General features: G+C 44.0%; 1 protein-coding gene across 3 annotated transcripts in view; it reads right to left on the reverse strand.

Moving 5' to 3' along the window:
* The window catches only part of prkd1 (protein kinase D1), a 266,398-nt gene that overhangs the window by 4,492 nt on the left and 238,117 nt on the right, over window positions 1-23,789 (reverse strand). For all 3 annotated transcript variants that reach the window (XM_039741300.1, XM_039741299.1, XM_039741301.1), the window contains 5 exons: window positions 17,732-17,804; window positions 15,246-15,352; window positions 14,664-14,825; window positions 11,985-12,083; window positions 247-514 (listed from right to left, as the gene is read on the reverse strand). In XM_039741300.1, the coding sequence (XP_039597234.1) occupies window positions 247-514; window positions 11,985-12,083; window positions 14,664-14,825; window positions 15,246-15,352; window positions 17,732-17,804 (709 nt within the window). The remainder of the gene's footprint in view (window positions 1-246; window positions 515-11,984; window positions 12,084-14,663; window positions 14,826-15,245; window positions 15,353-17,731; window positions 17,805-23,789) is intronic.

Below are 23,789 nucleotides of genomic sequence, written 5' to 3' on the forward strand. Positions count from 1 at the left end.
TTTCTACCTTAACTGAGTTATTTATCTTAACCCGGTTATGTGTTCGCATGTAAATGCCCTGATGGCGGTCGTGAGTCCACAGTCTTTGTCAAGTTCAGCCACAAATTCTTAACCACTGTGCCCGTATTTATCAAGCATCAAACAAGTGGGTGGGAAAACGTTCCAAACTGTCTTGAAAATCTCACAGTGTAAGGATGCCATTCAGAGCCCAAGAGAAACGCATTCTGCAGAAATACTGACGCCTACCTTCTTGTGAAATCTCCTTCCAGGGGTTCGGGGGATACATGAAGGCAGCGTTCTGGATCTGATCGTGAATGTCCTCGTCCTCATTAAACGGGAATGTGCCACTTAGGCTGACGTAAATGATGACGCCTACGGACCACATGTCCAGCGACCTGTTGTAGCCTTTGTTCCTCAGAACCTCTGGGGCCAGGTATGCTGGTGTGCCAACGACGGACCGGCGGAAAGACTTCTCCCCAATGATCCTCGCAAAACCAAAGTCGCACAGCTTGACCTGGGAAAAAAAAAGAACACAAAAAGACCCGTCACCCGTGTGTTAGGACTCCTCGAGTCAACTCAACTTTAACTTTATTATCCCATAGAGGGAAATTGTGAATCGACATGTAGCAGCGTTACTTCATTTGACTACAACTCCCAGCAGACCCGGTATTATTGCACCATTGGGTAGCGTCTGAGTATCACAGGGAATGCTGGGAAGAAGGAAAATGAAGTGATCTCTTTAGATAGGAGCCAAAAAGACACCAAGGAGTTGAAGATCAGCTGTGTGTATTCACTTCTATGCTTCTCACCCTGACTCTGGAGCAGAACCACCGCTGGACTAGAGATTCACTCTGGATTTATGTGCTTGTCCTGTGTCTACTTGATCATGAGATGTCACCTGAGCTGGTAAACATCTCCGTCCATGGAGCACTTCCAACTTCTACAGATCTTCACGCAAGAACTGGGACACACTGTCATGGACGCCTCCACACCCCACCGGAAGGAGCAGGGAAGGAGATGTGACCGGAACATCATTACCTCCCCTGGAACGCAAGATGATAGAGGTGCCTCGGACTCCCACAGGGCTCCATGGGAGTTGCAGTTTGATGAAGCCCTGTTGGGGTCCATGGGCACCACCAGGAGGTGCTGCAGTAGACACTGAGCCCTAGAGGACAGCACTTCCACCACACCCAGAAGTTCATCACCAAGCACATCCTGGTGTCTTATATAAGGGGCCAGAAGACAAAGTCAGGAATAGGAGGAGGAGGAAGAAGCTGGCCGAGGAGAGTGGAGGAGAAAGAGAAGAGAAGAAAAGAGAGAGAGAGAGAAAAATAAAGATGGGGAAAAGAAAGAAAAGAAAGAGTATGTTTGTGCTTATTGGGACCCTGAAATTGTAAATAACCCTCAGGTGTGCTTGGACTTGTGCCACCTGCGTCTGTGTGATGGGCCACGGCACTCAGACCAAACTTTCATAACATTCATGGAAACTGTTCAGCTGTTGGCACATCGATTCGTTCTCTCCATCATCCGTACCTGCTGGACTGGCTCGTGAGCGCTCTGTGCCGAGTGTTTGGTTTGATTTCATTTGTAAATTATTATCACCGTCAGAGAATTGGGGAGAGCTTTTACGTGTGCATTGTTTGATTAACAATTGCTTCTTTCCCTTCTTTGTTTAACAGATACGCTATTTATAGATCCTTGGAGCCGCTTTATCGGTGTCTCTGTGTGTGAGTGTGTGTGCTCCTGGGGTCCCAGTCAAAAAACAAACAAATCACCGTCTTCGGCCAGCGTGAATCTTAATGTCCTCGCGACCCATCCAAACAATCAGCTTATACAGACATACTGTAGGTTTAAAATATGAGAAGACAAGGAAGGAGAAATACGGCATAAGGGACCCCTGCTGCGCTCTGCCCACTCTGGTCTTGTGCATATTCTACTCCTCCCTGAGCCCAGGGCTGCTTTTGAAACGACAGATTAAAACATTCACCTCTCCCGTCTCCAGCGCCATCTTGGAATCTGTGACCCTGCTCAGGTCCTTCCACTCTGACAGCACACGCTTCATGTCCATTGGAAGGCACAAGTCTCACGCTGCTCAAGGTTGTTTCACAAGTCTCTATTTTAGGTCCTCGTTTGTTTAACATCTATGTTTGTCATTGAGCATGATTTACAGTTTCAGTTTTACACTCAAATACACGACCAGTCAAAAAAGTGAGGACACCTCCAGAAACGTGCATGTTTTTCAAAGAAATTGATATCTTTTTATGCTAAATGCCATTAATACAATACAATACAATACAATATAGTTTATTTTTGTATAGCCCAAAATCACACAGGAAGTGCCGCAATGGGCTTTAACAGACCCTGCCTTTTGACAGCCCCCCAGCCTTGACCCTCTAAGAAGACAAGGAAAAACTCCCAAAAAAAACCTTGTAGGGAAAAATGGAAGAAACCTCGGGAAAGGCAGTTCAAAGAGAGACCCCTTTTCAGGTAGGTTGGGCGTGCAGTAGGTGTCAAAAGTAGGGGGACAATATAATACAATATACAGAACAGAACAATTCCTTAAGACAGCATAATAATAAAAATTTTAGAAGTACGGTTTAACAGTAGATGATATGACATAATTAGGTTTGGATATTTTTAGAGTCCTGGAGACCTCATCCATCAAGCTGCCTCCCCATTTGGCCATGCCACGGCTGAAACGTTGCTCCGATGAAAGGACCCCATAAATTAATATGATTTAAAAATAAAGCTGAGATATTACGAGTGTTGCTATTGGTCAGTACTGCCTGAAATGACCAATAATTAATATTGCCATAGAGCTGCAAAGCCCTGTTTTCAGCAGCCATACCTTCACTGTCATAATGATCAGCACCATGAGTTTCTCCTTAATTAATCATTTAAAATACTAATTAGTTATTAGAGAAACCTTTGGAATTGCATTAACATCTCTGACACCTGCTATTCTGTTCACTTGGGTTAGACAGACAAATAGATAGATAGATAGATAGATAGATAGATAGATAGATAGATAGATAGATAGATAGATAGATAGATAGATAGATAGAAGATAACGTAATTGGTAGCAATAGATTGATTGTTTTTGTAGCCTTTTTATAATAATAATAATAATAATAATGCACTCTGAGGTAGAAAAAGTACTATTTAAATAAGGTGCTTAATATCATTGTTATGATGCGCTTTCTGACTATTTTAGGCATCTTTAAATAATAATACAGTGTTTTGAACATAAGGAAGGTTTTACTACTATGAAATAATTATTATGGGATGCTGGCCAATTGTAGGCTTTTTAGAATAGTACTAATGAAGTGTTTTGAGGATAGGAGTAGAGCTATGCAAATATGATTTATTGTTATTATTATTATTATTATTATTATAGGATTAAAAAAACAATAATGGAGCAAATTGAGCATTTGAAAGATGCTATATAAATCAAATGTACTGTATTGCTGTTACTGTTATTATGGGATGTGAAGCAGCTAGGATGACGATCAGCAGCTCCAAGTCTCAGGTCCTCATTTTTCCTCAGATATGACCAAACTTTCTTTTCAGCTTTTTTTTTGGGCTGGCTGCCCTTAATGGAGATGTTCAAGTATCTCTGGATGTTGTTCACAAGTAATGGCAAAAAGGAACTTGGAATTGACAATTGTCTAAAGTCCAAACTCTCGGTTTACTGGTCGACATAGTTCCCCGTCCTCAGTTATGGCCAAAAGAATGAGATTGTGAGCACAAGTGGCAGAAATGAGTTTTTTTTTGTGCTGTGACGGAGTGAGAAGTTCAGCCATTGCTTGAGAGTCTCAGAATGGAGTTGCTGGTCCTCCAGCTCAAGGAGGCATATTATAAGGAGAGCCCCTCCAGGCAAGTCATAATGGGCAGTGACCCTGCTGCAGACCCAAGACATGCTGGAGGAATTACACCACTCAGCTGGATTGGGAATGCCTGGGAATTTCCTAGAAAGTGCTGGAATATGAGGACAGGGAAGTCTGGGCTGATCTGCTTGGCCAGCTGTTACTGCAGTTAAGAAAATGAGATGACAGGTGATAACCATGACCTTTGAGCATTAGAAAAGTGCTATTTATTAATAAATTTAATTTAATAATACAATTATTCTTGGGGCAATCTTCTAAACCCCATGTCTCCTCTGCTAACCCCTCACAGGAGATTTCGGTGAGTTTTTTGCCATTTTGTTTTGTTTAAAGCACAGATTTCTGCCTGCGATTTTAACCTCATTTTAATGGATGATTTATTTACTGAACTGTTTCATCCGTTCTTTATGACGGCCGGGCTGAGGATGGCCTCCCATGTAAACACGACATATCGACACATTCACTGCGATGTCTACTCCACATACAGTAGGATATAACAGGATATCGGGAATTGGGGGGGATGCGATTCACAGAAAAGTTCAACAGGAAACATCAAAGCAGGGAGGAAACAATCGGGCCGCGCGTCTCTAATGTGCTTATAGACAACGCGGAGAGGGAAGAGAAATGGAGCTTATAATTAAGGAGGAGAAGAGCCAGTCAGAGCAGCGCCCATCATAAACACTTTCATTCTCACACTTCACAATCAAAATAATTAACGGTACCGCATGATATAATCACGGCTTGTTTTTATTTGTTTTTTCTTTTCTTCTTCCTTCTGGATGTGGAGTCAGCCGCTCACTACTAATATAATTGCACAGTGCGGCGTGTCTCATATTGAGCTGTCATGTCGTTTGCAGGTTTCCTCTCCACAGTCCGCAGGGAGACATTAAAAAAGACGAGGCTGGAGACACGCTGGAGGTTAGGCGCTCTAAGGGGATTCACAAAAATTTTCGGACCCCTGCACGTGTTATCGTGTTGTGGCTTTCATTCGAAAGGGACACATTTGCCATTTTTACCCATCAATCTGCACTCAGTCACCCATCCTGACAAACTGAAGACGTGTCCACAGAATGGTTTGCAAATTTCTTAAACATCAAAAACTGAAATCTCTCATTCCTGGATGTATTTCACTGTGGTGGCCCTCCAAACTGTGCTACCTGTTTACTTGAGTTCTTCCTGAGATGTTTCTAGAACTTGACTGGAGTCCGTACCCCTGTGGCAAAATGAATCGTTTAGAATGTCACACGTGTCCCTGTGCATAGAAGGTCCCATGATTCACAAAAAAAAACAAAACTGTGGCGTCCAAAGAGCCATCTGTACACCTCCACGGTCAAACCATGAGGAGACCAACATCAGGACAAGAGGGTCAAACCAGTTCTAAATGTTTGAGTGTTTCCAGGAGCACACTGCCCTCGGGAACTGTGACATGGAAGACATTTGGGACCACCAGGGCTCTCCCCAAATTGAGTAACCAAGCAAGAAGCGCCTGGGTCAAGGAGGTGACCAAGTAGCCCACGGTCACTAAAAAATGGCTGAGATGGAAGAACCTGTGGGAAGGGCAACCATCTCAGCTGCACTCCATCAATCAGGTGTTTATGGTGGTGAGGCCAGAGTGAAGTTACTCTTGAGTTTAAGGAATATAACAGCCTGCTTGGACACCTAAGATCATGAGAAAATGAACTGGTGTCTGGTCTGATGAGACCAAACCTGAAGTGCTGCATCTGGTGATGGCCGGGGAACTGCTCACCAGCTGCCTAATGCCATTTATAGCAACATCGTGCTACGGGGGAACTTGGTCAGAATAGAGGGAAAGATGAATGCAGAGAGGTCCTCGAAGAAAGAGTGGGGGAACAGTTCAATGACCCGAAACATAACAAGCCACGACAATGCTGGGGTGTCCTTGAGTGGCCCAGCAAAAGCCCACAGAACCCGTGTGGAGAGACCTGAAGATGGCAGGTTACAGACCAGGAATCTTCTGGATCTGCCAGGAAGAACGGGATGCAAAGCCCAAATCCAGGCATGTAACGCTTACACAGGAAGACTTGAAAGCTGGAACTGCTGCCAAAGGGGGCTTCTACAAAATACGGAATTAAGGGTCTGAATAACAGATAACAAATTCAGAAACTTCACGCTTTGACTTTGTCATGATGGGTTAGTGCCTAGTTTTACCATTAGGGCGATGGACAGAAATGGAAAAATGTATCCTTTAAAAATAAAATCACAGCACTATAGATAGGCAGAAGGTGAAGGGGTCTGAATGCTGGCTGAATCCACTGTGTTGGAGAGGAAGAAAGATGACAAACGAGAGGAGACCATTCAGTCCGTCAAGCCCATTTGTTTAAAAAACCTCATCCACAATAAGAAAATCACTCGGTGTTAGAATAATTTAAAGATATATTAACAACAACACAAAAAAAAATCTGTAAAGGAATGCACTAAAAGCAAACCAAAGTGATTCAAAATAAATCTTAAATCTTTAAACTAAGCCAAAGTCCATAAGCCGGGAATCAAAAGGCAAGAAAACTTGAAAACCAAAAGATTCCTTCACATTCCCAAAGACGACATGCAGCTCACTCAATACCAGAGCTAGAAAGTCATCTGTTTTGTCACTCGTTTTGCATTTGGCTACGGTCAGTGTCACTACTGGTAGCATGAGGCCATAGCTGGACCCTACAGAACTGGCACAGGTGCGACAACTTCTCCAGGATGGCACATCATTGCCAGAAGATTTGCTGTGTGTCCCAGCACAGTCTCAAAGGCATGGAGGAGATTCCAGGAGAGAGGCAGGCAGTTCCTCTAGGAGAGCTGGACAGCGGGGCCGTTGAAGGTTCTTAACCCATCAGCTGGACCCACCGGTATCTGCTGCTTTGGGCAAGGAGGAACAGGATGAGCACTGGCAGAGCCTACAGAAAGATCTCAAGCAAGCAGGCAGGCAGGCCACTGGTGTGAATGTCTCTGACATCTCAAACAATCAGAAACAAACTTCATGAGGGGGGCCTGAGGGCCCAACATCCTCTAGTGGACACTGTGGAGCTCAACTGGCATTTGCCATAGAATAACAGAATTGGCACTCTGTGCTTTTCACAGATGAGAACTCATGTGACAGAAGTTAAAGGGTATGGAGAAGCCATGGGGAATGTTATGCTGCCTGTAACATCGTTCAGCATGACCGGTTTGGTGGGGGGTTAGTGATGGTCAATCTGGAGAGGCATATCCATGGAGGGATGCACAGACTTCTACAGGTCATTAGGTATCAGGATGAAATCCTCGGACCCATTGTCAGACCCTATGCTGGTTCCTCCTGGTGCACAACACTGCCTGGCCTCAAATGGCGAGAGGATGAAGGAATCGATACCATTGACTGCCCCCCACGCTCACTTACCTGACCTCAATCCAATAGAAGACCTCTGGGTGGGACCTTATGACTTTCCAGGAGCTCAGTGATGCCCTGGTCCAGATCTGGGAGGAGATCCCCCAGGAACCATCCGTCATGGTCTCATTAGGACATTGTCAGGCATGAGGTGGAGGGGGGGCATACAAACTACTGAGTACGATTTGGAGTTACTGCAATGACATTTCAGCCAAATGGACTCGTCTACCTGCCTGCCTGCCTTCCATGCCACATTATTTTTTTCCCTTTGATTTTTGGGGTGTCTTTGAATTCAGGCCTCTGTAGGTTCATCAGTTTCATTTCCATCAAATGATGTGCCATCCTTTCGTTCCTCACACATCACCTTATCAGTCCAGATCAGTAGAGATAGCCAGCGGGATTTTTGTTCCCATTGAGATCTGATGTGTTTTCAAAATGTTCCTTTCATTTCTTTGAACAGTTTATTTAAATCAATATGGCTATGATGTAATCATGTCTTGGTTAAACGGGACATGATAATGTGTGATGTTTATCTCCAAAAACGAGTGTTTTAAAAACAAAAAAACAATTACACTCTCCGTATTCTCTAAAACATTGATTAAAGATCAGTCCTCCATTTATTAATGCCAGACGGGCTATTTATACTTTCTAAATCAACAGGGGTGGGTAAAGTCATTCCCAGAGGGCTGCAATGGCTGCAGGTTTTTGTTCCGACCTGACTGTTTAATAAGAAGCCCTTATCGCTCAAGTGACAGCATTGTAGTTCTGTCGCTCATTAAGATTTTGATCCCTTATTGCTAATTTTAGTCTTAAATAGACGAATTCTCGGTTTTTAATGGCTCTTTATTGATAGAGAGATAAATAGATAGATAGATACTTTATTAATCCCAAGGGGAAATTCAAATAGCAATAAGGTGCAAAAGACAAAAGATGCCAGCGGTTCTCCATCTAGTTTGTTCCCATTTACACCTGTGTGTATTTATAATGAATTTAGTTTAATTAAAGACTTGAAAGGAAAGTGAAGAGAAGAGAAAAAAGTGAAGGACTGAGAAGTAGTCCTCCATTTTAGACTTCAAATCATTTGGGTGATATCCTTAGAAAGAGGAAAAAACAAATCCCGGATATGAGAATGACCTTGTAGCGGTTATGATTCACCACGTTTATCGTGATGGGTTAAATACGGATTGCACGTCAACCCCAAACTGCCTTCCTGCAGTGCCAAAGGATTAAATCAACTAATAAAACTGATTTTTATACAAAAACATGACCCAGTGAAACGGAACAGAGAATCAAAATGTAATTAATGACATATATATACAAATCACACAAATTCCCCCAGACCTGTGCGAATTCCGAAACTGCCCCCCCACCCCTTCCAACACATACTGTATACAAATAACGCAAAAATCATGGACCAAAAATATCGCACAATGTCCACTCAAGTTCTGTTTCCTTGTAAGATAAAATATCCCACAATGTTTCCCCTTCTTTAGACGTACTATCCCAGAATAAAATGTTTGTTATCTGCTTACTCGGATCTCAGTCTCTTTCAACTGTCCAGTCCAATTTAGTATATTGGGATTTCTTTGCGGTGGCCACCATTAAACTGTATAGGTCTTCAGTGCTCTACATGAAACAATCTCTTTCCTGGTGTAAGAGATGGCCAGCAACTGAGCCCAGCCGGGACGTCTTGAGAATGGAAGGATGGGGGAAGGCATCAACTTTTGGACACTGTCTCCCTCAAGACATTAGATGGCAGCTTCCCTGGAGTAAACCTCTGAGGCCCTCCAGGAAAGACTTTGCCCACTCCTGTTGTAGACAGATCTGTAGTTCAAAATTTAGTACAAACCCTTACTATGAGGGAATTCTTGGCTCGGGTCAAAACTCCAAAGGCATGAAATATGTAAGGGACCGTCAGTGCATCATATTTATCACCTTTGAGGTGTGATATGTCATGTCAGGTCTACGTACCAAATAATAAATGAATTATTGTTGAATTGTCTCTATATTGTAAAAGGAAATCCTGAGACGAGACTTTTTCAAAGAAAAAATTTCAAGTCCCATGAGACAAGACTTTTGCCATGAGATTTTCTCAAGTCCTGCACTTCTTTCAATGGTATTCGAACAGGCCCACAGTCCTCTCACATCTCATTCGTGTGAATGCTTTTGTCAGACACAGTTCTTGTGCTCTCAGCTCTTATAAATTTTTACATTTTCCTCACTTTAAGTTCCCAATTAAAGAAGACGTATTATGTCCAAATCTTATTGAAGAATTTCATCCCGAAGGGTTATCAACAGAAGAAATGAGTACACGGGTAATCCTAGCACCGAGAAATGATGAAGTCAACCGAATTAACCTTGAAAATTGTCGATCGGTTACACAGCAAATTGGTTAAATGTGTATCAACAGACTATGATGGAACAGTTGGTGGTGATGGTGCGGAAGAGGAAAACAACAACTTACAATATCACAAAGAATATCTACAACCAATAACACCAATTGGTCATCCTACACACAAATTACTGTAGAAAGAAGGATGTATCCAAGAAAGGTAATGTAGTCGATCTTCAGGGGATAACATTAGATACCAAAGGAGATCTTGATATGCCATTCGTATTAAAGTGTTTACAGTTTCCCATTAGAATAGCTATTGCAAAGACAATTAACAAATCACAGGGACAAACATTCGAGAAAGTCATTTTATTTATTAGAGAGAAAGAAGTTATATGTGGTATTGTCACAATGAAAGTCCAAACACAGAATCAAAATTGAATGAGATAGTCACGAAAATTGAATTCAACAAATTGTTTATACTGAAGTTTTACAGTAAAAGTGTAAGTTTAAAAAGTATTTGCGTGTTAATTTCAAATCCAAACAGAACGAAATCGTATAACGTAATGAAAAACTCTAACGCAACATGAAACATAATTTACTTTCAAATTATTACATTTTACTATTTTTACTATGGTTAATTACTCACTGTAATGTAAAATATTTAGATCTATTATGTATATGGAACAATACTCATGAAAATAGCAATCTGTTTAAATTGTACATTCGCTTCCGCATACGTGAGTGACAGAGGTCCTGAGTGGCTAGCACGTAGCGCAGGCCCAGGGATTGGAGAGCGCAGCGAGCAGGGGTTAGAGGCCTCTAGTATTTATATATATCTATAAATGATTTGAATAGGAATATAAGGAACAAGCTGGTTAAGTTTGCAGATGATACCAAGATAGGTGGATTAGCAGATCATTTGGAATCTGTTATATCATCACAGAAGGGCTTGGATAACAGACAGCCTTGGACAGATTTGTGGAAGATTTATTGACATTTATGTCAATAAATGTCAAGAATTACACATAGGAAGTAAAAATGTGAGGTCTGAATACACAATGGGAGGTCTGAAAATCGAGAGTCCACCTTAGGAGAAGGATTTAGGAGTTGAAGTGGACACTAAGCTATCGCAGTGTTCAGAAGCCATTAAGAAGGCTAACAGACTGTCAGGTTATATAGCGCCTTGACGTGTGGAGTACAAGTCACAGGAGGTTCTGCTCAAGTCTTTATAGCTCACTGGTGAGGCCTCGTCTGGAGTCCAGGGGGCAGTTTGGGTCTCCAGGCTACTAAAAGGACAAGCAGCTCAAGAAAAGGCCCAGAGAGGAGCGACTAGGCTGATTCAGGGCTACAGGGGCTGAGTTATGAGAGAAGATTAAAAGAGCTGAGCCTTTATAGTGATGAAGAGGAGACCTGACTGAAGAGTTTAAAATGATGAAGGGCATCAGTCCAGTGGATCGAGACAGTGACTTTAAAATGAGGTCATCAAGAACACAGGGACACAGTTGGAAACTTGTTAAGGTTAAATTTCACACAAACATTAAGAAGTTTTTCTTTACACAAGGAACGATAGACACTTGGAATAAGCGACCAAGTAGTGTGGTGGACAGTAAGACTTTAGGGACTTTCAAAACTCGACTTGATGTTTTTTGGAAGAAATTAGTGGAAAGGACTGGCGAGCTTTGTTGGGCTGAATGGCCTGTTCTCGTCCATATTGTTCTGATGTTCTAATGTTGTTCATGCGAATCGTCATTTTGCTGGTCCAGCTGCCTTTCCCTACTTGATCGAGGGTGTCGTCATTTCCCAGTTTTTCCGAAATGTTACATATGGATGGGTCAGAGTTACAGGGTTACAAAGATTTTTGGGGTGAAGTTGTCTACTCCAGCTTGTTTCTTTTATATTTTTTTTTTGATCAATGAGGCCCCTGCTTGAGAGTATCGTGCTGAGTGTGAAGATTTGTCCTGCACGGGACCTGCTGCTCTGTGCTCGTTCCTCGTGAAGGTGTTGGCCGTGACACCTCTCCGATTGTGACAGTTCACCAGATTCACAGCTGCACATGGGCTGCGGTGGCTGAAATGGCTCCCCACGGTCAATGGAAAGCACTTTGAGTAGCTAGAGAGGCGCTATATCAATGTCTAACTCCCAAGTGTTAATGGTTGACCTCAGCACTCCCTTCCTTACTGTCGGGACTCCAGTCTCTTGTGGCCGTCCCGCTGTCCTGTTTCTCCCATCTTGTTTCTGTGGGCTACCCCACTACACCGGTCAGAATATGTCCTCAGTGCTTGACGTGTTGAACAACATTACACTCGTGAATTAAACTGGCCCCGCTAATACACAGCGATAAAGTCAGCCATACTGTACGTTACGTGAAAACCCAGAGGGAGTGTCGCCTGCTTACCTGTGGGAACGGATCAGCAGAGGCGAGGAGCACATTCTCCGGCTTGAGGTCACAGTGCACGATATTCTTGAAGTGGAGGTGCCGCAATGCTACAAGAATCTGAAAGAAAACAAAAGGTGACAAGGAGAGGGGGCTTTTTAACAACTTGGCCTTCACGTAATGCCTGCCTACCCCTACATGTCCCATTGCCTGCCTGCTGAGTTTGGGGACAGTTGGCTAAATTCTGTTTCCTGTAATTCACCCCGAACACATGGGAGTCATTTGACTTGTGGAAGCCACAAGAAAGGGAATTTGGGGGCTTGAGTCTCAAAAAAAAAAAAAAAAGGCCAAACCGCCGAAGCAGACTTTCAACAACCTTCGTTCACTGAATTTTTCAAGTCCAAGTTGCTTCTTCACAAAACTTCTATGTAAGAGCCATTTGCTAGTTATTTAAGTTAAATGAAATGTTTGCCTACATATTTGCGCATAGTCATATGGGAGGGCCTTGGAGGCCCCCCAAAAGCAGAATTGAATTAGTTTATTGTCTCTTTGACCATAAGGCATGGAGGGCACACGATTTTAAACCGGGCCTTAACGTGCCCAATAGAATGTAACACAACGTGAAGCACCGTAGGTTTAGAGCGTACTGAAGGTGAAGTAAAGCATCTTTAAGTTTAGAAAACAAGAAAAGGTCAGTCAGTCATCGTCCAACTCGCCATATCTTAACAGAGGGTCACGGGGATCTGCTGGAGCCAATCCCAGCCAGCACAGGGCACAAGGCAGGAAACAAGGCCTGGGCAGGGCGCCAGCCCACCACAGGGCACATACACCAGGGACAATTTAGGATCACCAATGCACCTAACCTGCATGTCTTTGGGAGGAAATCCACACAGACACGGGGAGAACCTGCAAACTCCACGCAGGGAGGACCCGGGAAGTGAACTCAGATCTCCTAACTGCGAGGCAGCAGCGCTACCACTGTGCCACCGTGCCACCGTGCCGCCCACAAGAAAAGCTATTTTTTTTCCAATTTTTTTTGCCTTTTATTCTACATGTAAACACACAAACCAATATTTCTTGCCAGCTTTACTTACTCAATGCAGTCTCTAAAATCCAAGTGAAAGACATCACAGCTACAGTTCAGAAGAATGATAAAAAAATAAAAAACAAGAAATCCTGAGATTAATAAAGGATACCTTCTAAACTCCATCAGGTGTCAGTGCCCACCATTGCCATTGCGGTTTCTGGCTTCCACCATTGATCAACTGTAATGAGTGTGATTAGTGAAGCTGTTCCTGGTCCATTCATTCCCTTGCTTAGTTGTTTGCTGTCAGTTGCTCTACCAACTATGGGTGGCCAGACACTTTCAAAAGATCTCAGGGATAGAGTTGTGGACAGACATAAGGCAGGAGATGGAGACCAAAACATCTCAAAGGCTTTATCAATCCCAAGAAGCCCAGTAAAGTCCATCATAAAGAAGTGTTTGGTACCACTAGGACCCTCCAAACTGGATGGAAGAGCAAGGAGGAAACTGGGAAGAGAGGCTACCAAGAGACCTAATGGCCACTTTGAAGGAGTTACAGGATTTGATGGCACAGAGTGGTCATTGATGGTGTGCATGTGACAACAATTTCACAAGCGCTCCACAATTGTGGCTTGTTCAGGAGGGTCACACTTCTCAAGAAAGGCCACGTGAAGGCGCGTTTGAGCTTTGCCAGAAGGCACCTTGAAAATTCTGATGTCAAGTGAAAAAAGATCTTCTGGTCAGATGGGACCAAAATCAAACTATTTGGCCTCAACATCAGACGGTACACCAATGCAGCTCACCATCCATAACACACCATACCTACAGTAAAGCATGGAGGGGGCAGCATCCTGTTGTGGGGGGCCTTGTAGAAGGAAAAATGGATGGGGCAAAATACCGTCAAATACTTGAGGAAAACCTGCTACCCTCTGCCAGAAAGGTGAAGATGGGCAGAATGTTCACCTCACAACACGACAGCAACCCGAAGCACACAGCAAAATTGAGTGGCTGAAGGAGAAGAAAGTGAATGTCCTGGTGCGGCCAGTCAGAGCTCCACACTGAAAATCTGTGGAAAGATCTGAAGATAGCAGACCAGCAACGCTCACCAGCCAATGTGACCAAACTTGGAGAGTTAAACTGTAAAGAAGAGCGGGGGGCAAATATTGAGTGGGCTCAGTGTAGGTGTGCAAAGCTGATAGAGAAGAATCCCAACACACTCACGGCTGTCATTAAAGCAAAAGGGGGGTCAGCAAAATGACATTGACATTGGGGGGGCTTTGCGGATGATACGACGGTGCTGGGACTGATAAGCAGGGATGATGAAGGACAACTGAGCCAAGGCTACTACTCCGTCTCCTTAGAGTAGGACCATGTTGGAGACGTCACTCGGAGATTTTTGAGCCGCTTTCCTACTCTGAGACACTCGATAGAGTTATATGATGGCCAGATTGGTAAAGAGAATACTGATGGTTCTTTCTGGTGGTCTCCACATTGTGTGTTTGCACAATTCCTTTTACACTTTCCATGGATTTTACTAGATCGGTGTGCAGTGCTATCACATTTTGTATATCCAGGTGCCATGTGGCCCACTGACGGCGCCCGGCGTCTTTCAAAGACTGTTCTCCTTCTTTCACCCTTAACTCACAGGCGCCCACTCCACTTTATCGATTGCCTACCTGAGTGATTAGAAACTTGGTGATGCGCTCTGGCAGTCGTCCCTTTTCGCTGGATAAGATCATCTCCAGCATGTCTCCATGGAGCTTTTCCATGACAACAAACACGCGTTCGGGAGTCTCAAACATGCACTCCAAGTTGACGACGCCGGGATGATGGAGGTTCTAAAGAGGAGTAAACAAAGGAGTTCAATTAGCGCACCCGCCGGCGTCTGGAGAGTGACAGGCATCTCTCCAACCCAAAGTGGAGGAGGCTGTTTGCTTAATAAATCCACAATGTTTCCAACTGTGCAGTCATGATTTAATATAATTTAACCATAATGACTGCATTTCTTGCTACTGACAATGAAAGATTGCTTCAAATTAGGTTTGTTCAAATTGTGCTCATTTTTTTATACAATAATGCAATTAAGTCAAAGTCTTAATAAAGCTCTAGTGCCTCCCCGTCTCTCACACACACACACACTGAGACTAGCTACTGCCACTCAGTCTCTGTTTGACAAATAACAAGGCGTCACCATTGTGTTCTTACGTGCCAACGATGACTTGGCCTTTTTGCTTTTATCTTCCTTGTTCCCTCATTACCTGTAAAATTGCCACTTCATTGCGCAGCTGGCTTTCCTGTTTTGTTGGAAACCGCAGCTTGTCTATGATCTTGATGGCCACGTCTCGTCCCGTCTTCCTGTGCTTGCCTAATTTAAACAAATTTGAAAAAGTCACCGGTCAAGTCGACCAAAAGAGGTTCTGAACATTTTAGTCTACTGTAGCTGTCACTGTCATCAGTCTGTCTGCTATGGCATCAGCCCCGGTGTCACCACACACTTTCGGATTTTTGTGCTTTCAATGGGGACACTCGCGGTCCTCCCTCATCCCACCGATGTACTGGCAGTTGTGATGGGGGGGTACAAGTGGGCCCAATGATAGACTGGGGCCCCTACAAGGCTGCTCTCACGTTGGCACCCGGCCCTACTAGATGACGCTGCTGCTTTTAGGACCCTGAGCTGGGCTGAAATGCTCAGACGACGGATAGACGGACATCATGTGCCTTTAACACCATCACAGGATCTCATACAAGTAGACATCTACAGGAGCGTTGAAGAGTCCGGTGAAATCAATGGGGAGGCCATGATGGTAAATCGAGATAGATAGATAGATAGATAGATAGATAGATAGATAGATAGATAGATAGATAGATAGATAGATAGATAGATGGGATAGATGGCACTATATGATAGATAGATAGATAGATAGATAGAAAGGCACTATATAATAGATAGATAGATAGATAGATAGATAGATAGATAGATAGATAGATAGATAGATAGATAGATAGATACTTTATTAATCCCAATCACATTTGTCTATTATATAGTGTCCTTCACATCTGCCTATCTATTATCCATCTGTGTCTGTATTTGTTTAGCACATTCCACATCTATTTACTTTATAGTGTCTTTCACATCTATCTGTTAGAAATCATCTTTCAGATATATTATATGGTGCCTTTCATATCTATTTTATATTGTGTCATTAACATATTCCCGTATATATGTTACTCGTATATAATCCCTCTCTCTGTGTATATATAATTATAAAATAAAATATGTATATATAATTTATTTAAATTATACAGCATCTCTCACATTTATATGTTTACCTATTATGTAGTGAATTTCACATCTATCTACTGTGTACTGTATATCAATAATATAATACTTTTCACATCTATCGTAAAGCACCTTTCATATCTATTATATAGTGCCTTTCAAATCTATCTACTGCTTACCTCTATCACATAACACCTTTAGCATCTGTTTATCTTTGTATAATATAGTGTCATTAACATATTTCAATATAGCTGTTATAGATTTAAAATCTATATATAGATTATATTTATTAAAGCGCATCTTTTAGAATTATTTATTTATCTATATATAACACTGCCCACATCTATCTATTTATCTATTATATAGTATCTATCTATCTATCTATCTATCTATCTATCTATCTATCTATCTATCTATCTATCTATCTATCTATCTATCTAAATGTAGAAGGTGCTAAATAAAAGATAGACATGGATGGATATGAACGCTGCTACCCAATAGCATGGCAGAGGTGAAGGACCTTATTACTCCTTCAGGAAGTTGCCATGGTTACAGCACCCATCCTACCACACAGAGCACATTCCGGTAAACAATAAAATCAAAGTAACCCCACAACATCAGGGTGCTGGAGCCAAGCTCAGCAGCATCAGAACCAGTTGTGGATGGGGTGCCAGTCCATTGCATTTACGCACACACCCGCACTCATGCCGGGCCACTTCAGCTTGTCATTTGGCATGTAGCAGAAAAGCTGGAGTCCCTGGAGGAGAAGCCAAAGGTCTTGAACCCAGGGTGTTGGATGATTAAAGCAACAGTACTAACCGCTGGGTCACCATGCCACCTGCAGGCCGGTGATTAGACGTCTGCCATTCCTACTCATTACAGACGACGGGTGGCATGTGGGGTTCTTTTCTACCATTTAGCTCATTGTCAATGTCACCCCCAGCAGGCTAATGGCTACACTTTGGTTGCCCAACACGATTAGGTGACAGTTGATGAAATGAGTCGAGAAGCGTTGACGATGCTGTCACTTGCCTCGGGGCTTTTTGTGTCTCCTGTGAAGAGCTCCCTATCTGATGACAGCCCTAAAAACGTAATAAGGGACACGTTCAAGTCTGAAGTGACAGCACCAGTGAAGATGAGCACGAGAACATTAGCGAGGCTGAACAGCATCTCCTCAAGGAACGTCATGCGAAAGCCTACTGCTGCCCGTACGTTTCCAATTAAAATAAAATTAGATTCACAAATTGTATTTTCACCTGTTAAGATTTTTTTTTTTTCATTTATAATGAATTTGCTGAAAATTAAATGAGGCTACAATTACCTGCAGTTATTAGAGACCGTCTCTAAATACAGACAATGTCAGCAGCACAGCCATTAATTAAATGTATGAGTTGTTTTAAAGTGTTTTTAATTAAATCCGGCAAAAGGAAAAGAGATGATCATATTTTTTAACATGTTAGTTACCTCCGTAAACAATTCCAAACTGTCCGGATCCTAAAACCTCATCGGCAAAAATCTGGTAGACTGAGCTGATATCCTGAAAAGGAGAGAAGAAGAAAAAGAACAAGAAAGACTAAATAAATTCAGATTTAGACATGTCGGAGTTTACACAGCCCAGGCGACGGGTTAGCCGCCATCCCCAACACTTCCCAGCATGCATTGCCTCAAACCAGAACACTTGGAAGTTCAAAGAATGGGGGTGGTGTTTGGGGTTGTGGGAGGTAACAAATTTCTAGGCCCACAAATAACTGCCACCAGTTACCCTGTTTATATAGCGCCTTTCACACCGCGTACTACCAGCAAGGATGTGGCCACTTAGTAAATAGTAACACCGCCAAACAATTCCTCATAGGAGATAAACTCAGTGTGCCATAAATTATTAGGGAAATTATAACCCTGAGAACACCCAGCAAATACCCATCCAACATCGTGTATTGAACCCGTGCTGACACAGATACTGAAAGGAACCTATAAATGTCCATCCTTCCATCCAATACTGAACCATTTCAGGACGTTCTGCTATCAAACCATTTGATAAATGTGCTGGCCAGGTGTCCAAAGTATATGTCCATTGTGGCAGACGACCCAGCCGGGTCACCTCTGTTGATAGAAGGACCAAGGGAGAGGGCATATTCAGGGCAATACCTCCCCTGGAACACTAGAGGGTGCAAACCCCCCCTGGCTCACAGTGGAACCACGGGTTCAGAGTTTAGAAGCTCAACCCTTGCCTTGGTCTGTGGCCACCACTAGGGGGCGTCAGGACAATGCATTACGTCCACCACACCCAGAAGTGCTTCCGGAAGAAGAATTGGGGACACTTGGAGCACTTCCGGGTGCCCTATAAAAGGGGCCGCCTCACTCCATTCGAAGTTTGCTTGGAGAGAAATGAAGGAGGAAGAGGAAGAGAAGAAGAAGAAGGAAAAGGGACTGTGTTGTGCTTTCCCTGTGAGCATTGTGTGTTGGGAACTGAAAATAAAAATGTGTGTTGTGTGGCAACTCGTGTCTCTGCCTGTCTGTGTTGGGTTAGGGAGGCTGTACACGCCCTGGTGGTCCACACCATCAACCTGAGGGTCTTGGCAGCAATCCAGGTGCACAGATAGACACCACCGGACATCCTAACCTGCCAGTAAATGATGGTGTAGTAGACAGTGTGGTGTTAGGCTTGAACCCAACATAATGCCAACTTCTGTATAGGTGGTCATGTGAAAAAGTAAGTACACCCCTTGGAACGAATTGAAACAGGCAAACATTAGATCTTCATGGAAACAGTGGGTGCCCACAGGTTTAAGATGGTGATAAGACTGGAACTGCAATGAGCAAATGTTTACGCTCCTGAACCTCATCGAGCAAAGCATCCAACTGCAAACGACACTCCGTATGATCTTCATCAGTACCATGAAATCCAACAACAACATCCACCCAGAACCACTCTTCCGAACTGTGGAGTCGTATGGGATACCACAGGAGCATGGGAATGTATTCCACAATTTGTACCAAAACTCGCGATTCTGCATCAAGATGGACCATGGATCCAACGGCTAAGGCAGCATTGAGATGGGATTGCCTCGGCGCTATATCCTCACTCCATTTCTATTTCATTTATCATACAAAGAGCAGCAATGAGGTCATGCCTGAGAATTCCCTGAGTCGACCAAACTTGGCTCACCTATCTGGATGTCATGGACCACATAATGTGGCTGGCAGAAACAAAGCCAAGCCTGCAGAGCATAGCCACTTGTCTTGAAGAGCAAGTAGGAAGGTGGACTTACACATCAGACCCGACTAAATGAAGACCATGGACATCAACCAAAGACCGGGATTGGCCGTCACCATCGCCCAGCAGGCAGTTCAGCAGGCACTGGACATTTCCTACCTTGGGAGCATTCTTTCAAAGCAATGAGGGCACTGAAAGGGATGTGTGGTGTCACATTGATAAGGTCTACCAACAACCACATCACATCAGGTCGGCCTAGTCGATCACCACCGCCATCAGGATTCAGCTCAATAAAAAGGAGCATTGTGGACACAGTGCAAGAGAGATATGGGCCATCAGAAGAAACGTCACCCAGAGGCTCAATGCCTTCTGTCACAAAAATGTACACGCAATCTCAGACATCTTCTACCGAGGTCTCATCACAAATGAGCAAATTCCTCAACAGAGTGGCTTGTCACCATCCCACAGCATCGATGGTGACTAGTCAAACACATAAACTGTTAAAAAAAATGAAAGGAGCACTTTGAAAGAACATCAGATCTCAAAGGGAAAAATATCCTGATGGCTATCTCTAATGATATGGACTGATATGGTGATGTGTGAGAAATGAAAGGATGGAAATAAAAATGATCAACCTGCAGAATTCAAAGACACTCTGAAAATCAAAGGGAAAAAATGAGGCTGCAGGCTGGCAGATGAGTCCATTTGACTGAAGTTTCATTGCAGCAACTCCAAATCTTACTCAGTAGTTTGTATGAAATGCCTGACAATGTCCTAATGAGACGACGGATGGTGTCCTGAGGATCTCCTCCCAGACCTGAACCAGGGCATCACTGAGCTCCTGGACAGTCTGAGGTGTCAGATGGACCGAAACATAATGACCCACTCAGAGGTGTCCTACTGGATTGAGGTCAGGTGAGTGAGAGTGTGGTGGGGGGGGGGCGTCAATGGGATCAAGTCCCTCATCCTCTCGCCACATGAGGCCGGGCATTGTCGTGCACCAGGAGGAACCAGAACAGGGTCTGACAGAGAGTTCAACGATTTCATCCCCATACCTAATAGCAGTCCTGCCGTGCTGTTGTCTAGCCTGTAGAGGTCTGTGCATCCCTCCATGGATATGCCACCCCAGATATAACATCACTGACCCACCACCAAAAACTGGTCATGCTGAATGATGTTACAGGCAACATAATGTTCTCCACGGCTTCTCCAGACCCTTTCACGTCTATCACATATGCTCAGGGTGAACCTGCTCTCATCTGTAAAAAGCACAGGGTGCCAATTCTGGTATTCTATGGCAAATGCCAATTGAGCTTCATGGTGCCCACTAGAGGATTTCGGGCCCTCAGGTCCCCCTCATGAGGTCTGTTTGCTCAGAGACATTTACACCAGTGGCCTGCCTGCTGGAGGTCATTCTGTAGGCTCTTCCAGTGCTCATCCTGTTCCTTGTTGCCCAAGGGAGCAGATACCGGTGGGTCCTGCTGATGGGTTAAGGACCTTCTACGAGATGCCCTGTCCAGCTCTCCTAGAGTAACTGCCTGTCTGTCTCCTGGAATCTCCTAAATGCCCTTGAGACTGCCCTGGGAGACACACAGCAAACCTTCTGGCAATGGCACGTGGTATTGATGGACTACCTGTGCCAGCTCTGTAGGGTCCAGGTATGGTCTCATGCTACCAGTAGTGACACTGAGCATAGACAAATGCAAAATGAGTGACAAAATAGATGAGGATGGAAAAATGTTATTGGCCTCCCTCCACCTGCTAAACCATTCATTCCTGTTTTGGGGGTCGTCTCATTGTTAAAGTGCACCAAAGCAGTTGAAACTGATGAACAAGCCCCTCTGCTACTTCACTGAGCAGATCAATAGCCCACAAGTGTCATTGACTTGATGCTACACTCAGATTCAATGTGGTTCCTTTCATTTTTTTGAGCAGTTTACAATCAGCTACAAAGATTATACTGCAGTGGCGGCTGCTGAAAGGGAATCGTTGTCAAGGCCGCCTGTTCAGGACTTGGAGGGTAACGTTCCAAGAAGATCTTACATCAGCAAGTGGATTGAGGTTGGAAATGCCTCTGTGGAATGGAGTCGGTGGGAAACGTTTCTTGTTCAACGTGTCACACCATGTGGGAGGAACTGGGACTAAGGTCTGCTTTTATATTTCACCCTCAGAACACATACACTCACGTATCACGGCATCGTTCATGTGATGCGTCCTCTGAGCACGTCCTCAGAAATCAATGCGACGTGTGTGCGAGTTGCAGTGCCAGCAAACAGTCGGGGGGCGCAGTGTGATCAAGTCGGTACGTGATGTCAAAGTCTCTGTTTACTATTCACATGTGACAGAAAGGCGCTTTGGAGATCCTCCAGGATCGATGTGCCTGCTTCAATGTGTGATGAACGGTTCGATGTGGTGAAGCAAAATGCCGACATACAAATGCATTCGTGGTGCTTTAATATTCAAACGTTGCATATTCCCCAACGTAATGACACAACACATTTTAAAAGTCATCTTCTGTGCCATCTGTGTTGTCCCCACACTAACCTTGCTGTACTCTGACTCATCTCCATTATTAATGAAGTCTATGATGGGCTAGTCCTCTGAGAATTTCTGCTGGAAGTCCATCGTGTGGAGGGTGGAGATGGGAGAGCTCTCCCGATGTGCTCCAGTATTACAGACCACCATTTCTGACACACATAGCCTCATACACTGCTGCCTGTTGGTCAAGTGGTCCATGATCAGGTGATTGTGGGGGTCCAAAATCAAAAGACCACCATTTCTGACACACTGTCCCTCAGCGTCACAAACTGCTGCCTGTTGGTCGGGTGGTCCATGATCAGGTGATTGTGGGGGGTCCAAAGCTAGTCGATGAAGTAGAAGGCACTGGAAAAGTCAAAGAACTGGACCCTGACTGTAGTGCCAGGTGGGAGTAGACACCGCGGAGCATGGAAATCAGAGAGTCCTCCACACCCCTCCATATGTCTGAGATCCAGAAGTTCTGAAACCAGGCTTATTTAGGACCACCCTCTCAAAGGGTCTCCATGACGTATGAAGTAAGAACAACTGAGCTTTAAGGGTTACATTAACTCAGCACTGGAGATCTTTCAGTGCCATTCTTTGTGTGCCCTTGATGGCTCTGAGATGCCAAACCCAAAGTAGAAATGCCACCCTGGTTTTGTTACCACAGTCAAACTACAGGCATTGTTGTACGAAGCCAATTGATACTCCAGGGAAAAGTGACAATTTATGTTTGTGTGGTGTGAAAATATTGCGGCAGTGACTGGTTGGCGTATGTTTAATAATTGGAGGTTTCGTTTAATTTAAAAGGTGCTGGCTGTGGTGTGATCAGCTTACCTCCTTCACATTCTCCACCGATATCTGGACCGGAGTTACACAAAAAAAAAGATGATTTAACATTTGGAAGATTCCGGGCTAAAGCTGAAAAGTGCATTTTTAGCACATCGGTGGAGCTTATTGGTTGGTTGTCTATTTCGGCGACCCTATTTGCATAAATTATGAAGTGTTTAATTAGTGCTCGACGGAAAGCTGGCTGCACTGTACATGTTTGCAATCTCGGGGACCTTGCATCTCTACGGGCTGCCAAGGCGCTCAGTGAGCACACCATTAGATATATGTTTAAAAAAAAATAAGTAATAACCTCTGACAGCTTTGGTGTTGTGGATAGCGGATGGTAATTATTTTGAAACTCTTAATATGGTACCTAAAGCTCAACATATGTTTACTCAGCAGCACAAACAGAGAAAACTGCTGATAGAAACTACAGACGCACGCGAGGAAGGAGTCGGCAGAGCACAGCGAGAGCAAAAAAAGGACGACGACTTTTAGTGGAGCTCACAAACAGAAGCGAGATGGGGGGGCCAAGTGTGAGCGATCAGAACGATTTGCTCTGTCACAGCAACCTGGGGGCAGCACTGCGGCTCAGCACTTAGTTCAAGTGCCTCACAGCTCCAGAGCCCTGGCTGATATCCAAAGACCTCGAAGGATCTTCCTACATCCCAGACACTTGCGTGTGTCACAAAAGATTAGCCATGCTGAGCGGGCACATTCTGGAGGAGTTCGCCCGGCCATGGACGACAGCCTTGTCCATGATTGGTACTGTGGGCCACGTGACCCCTAAAACTGAATTAGCAGACTTGCCCAGTGGATGAAAACAAGAAACTGAAGTCATTTTACATTATTAGCCCACCCATTCCATTATATGTGGTGCTGTGATAGACCAGAAAGGGCAATTCAGCATCTTGGGGTCAATTCCCAGTCCTTCTTTGTTCAGAATTTGCATGTGTGGAC

The sequence above is a fragment of the Polypterus senegalus genome, chromosome 18 (assembly GCF_016835505.1).
Source record: "Polypterus senegalus isolate Bchr_013 chromosome 18, ASM1683550v1, whole genome shotgun sequence".
Lineage (NCBI taxonomy): Eukaryota > Metazoa > Chordata > Cladistia > Polypteriformes > Polypteridae > Polypterus > Polypterus senegalus.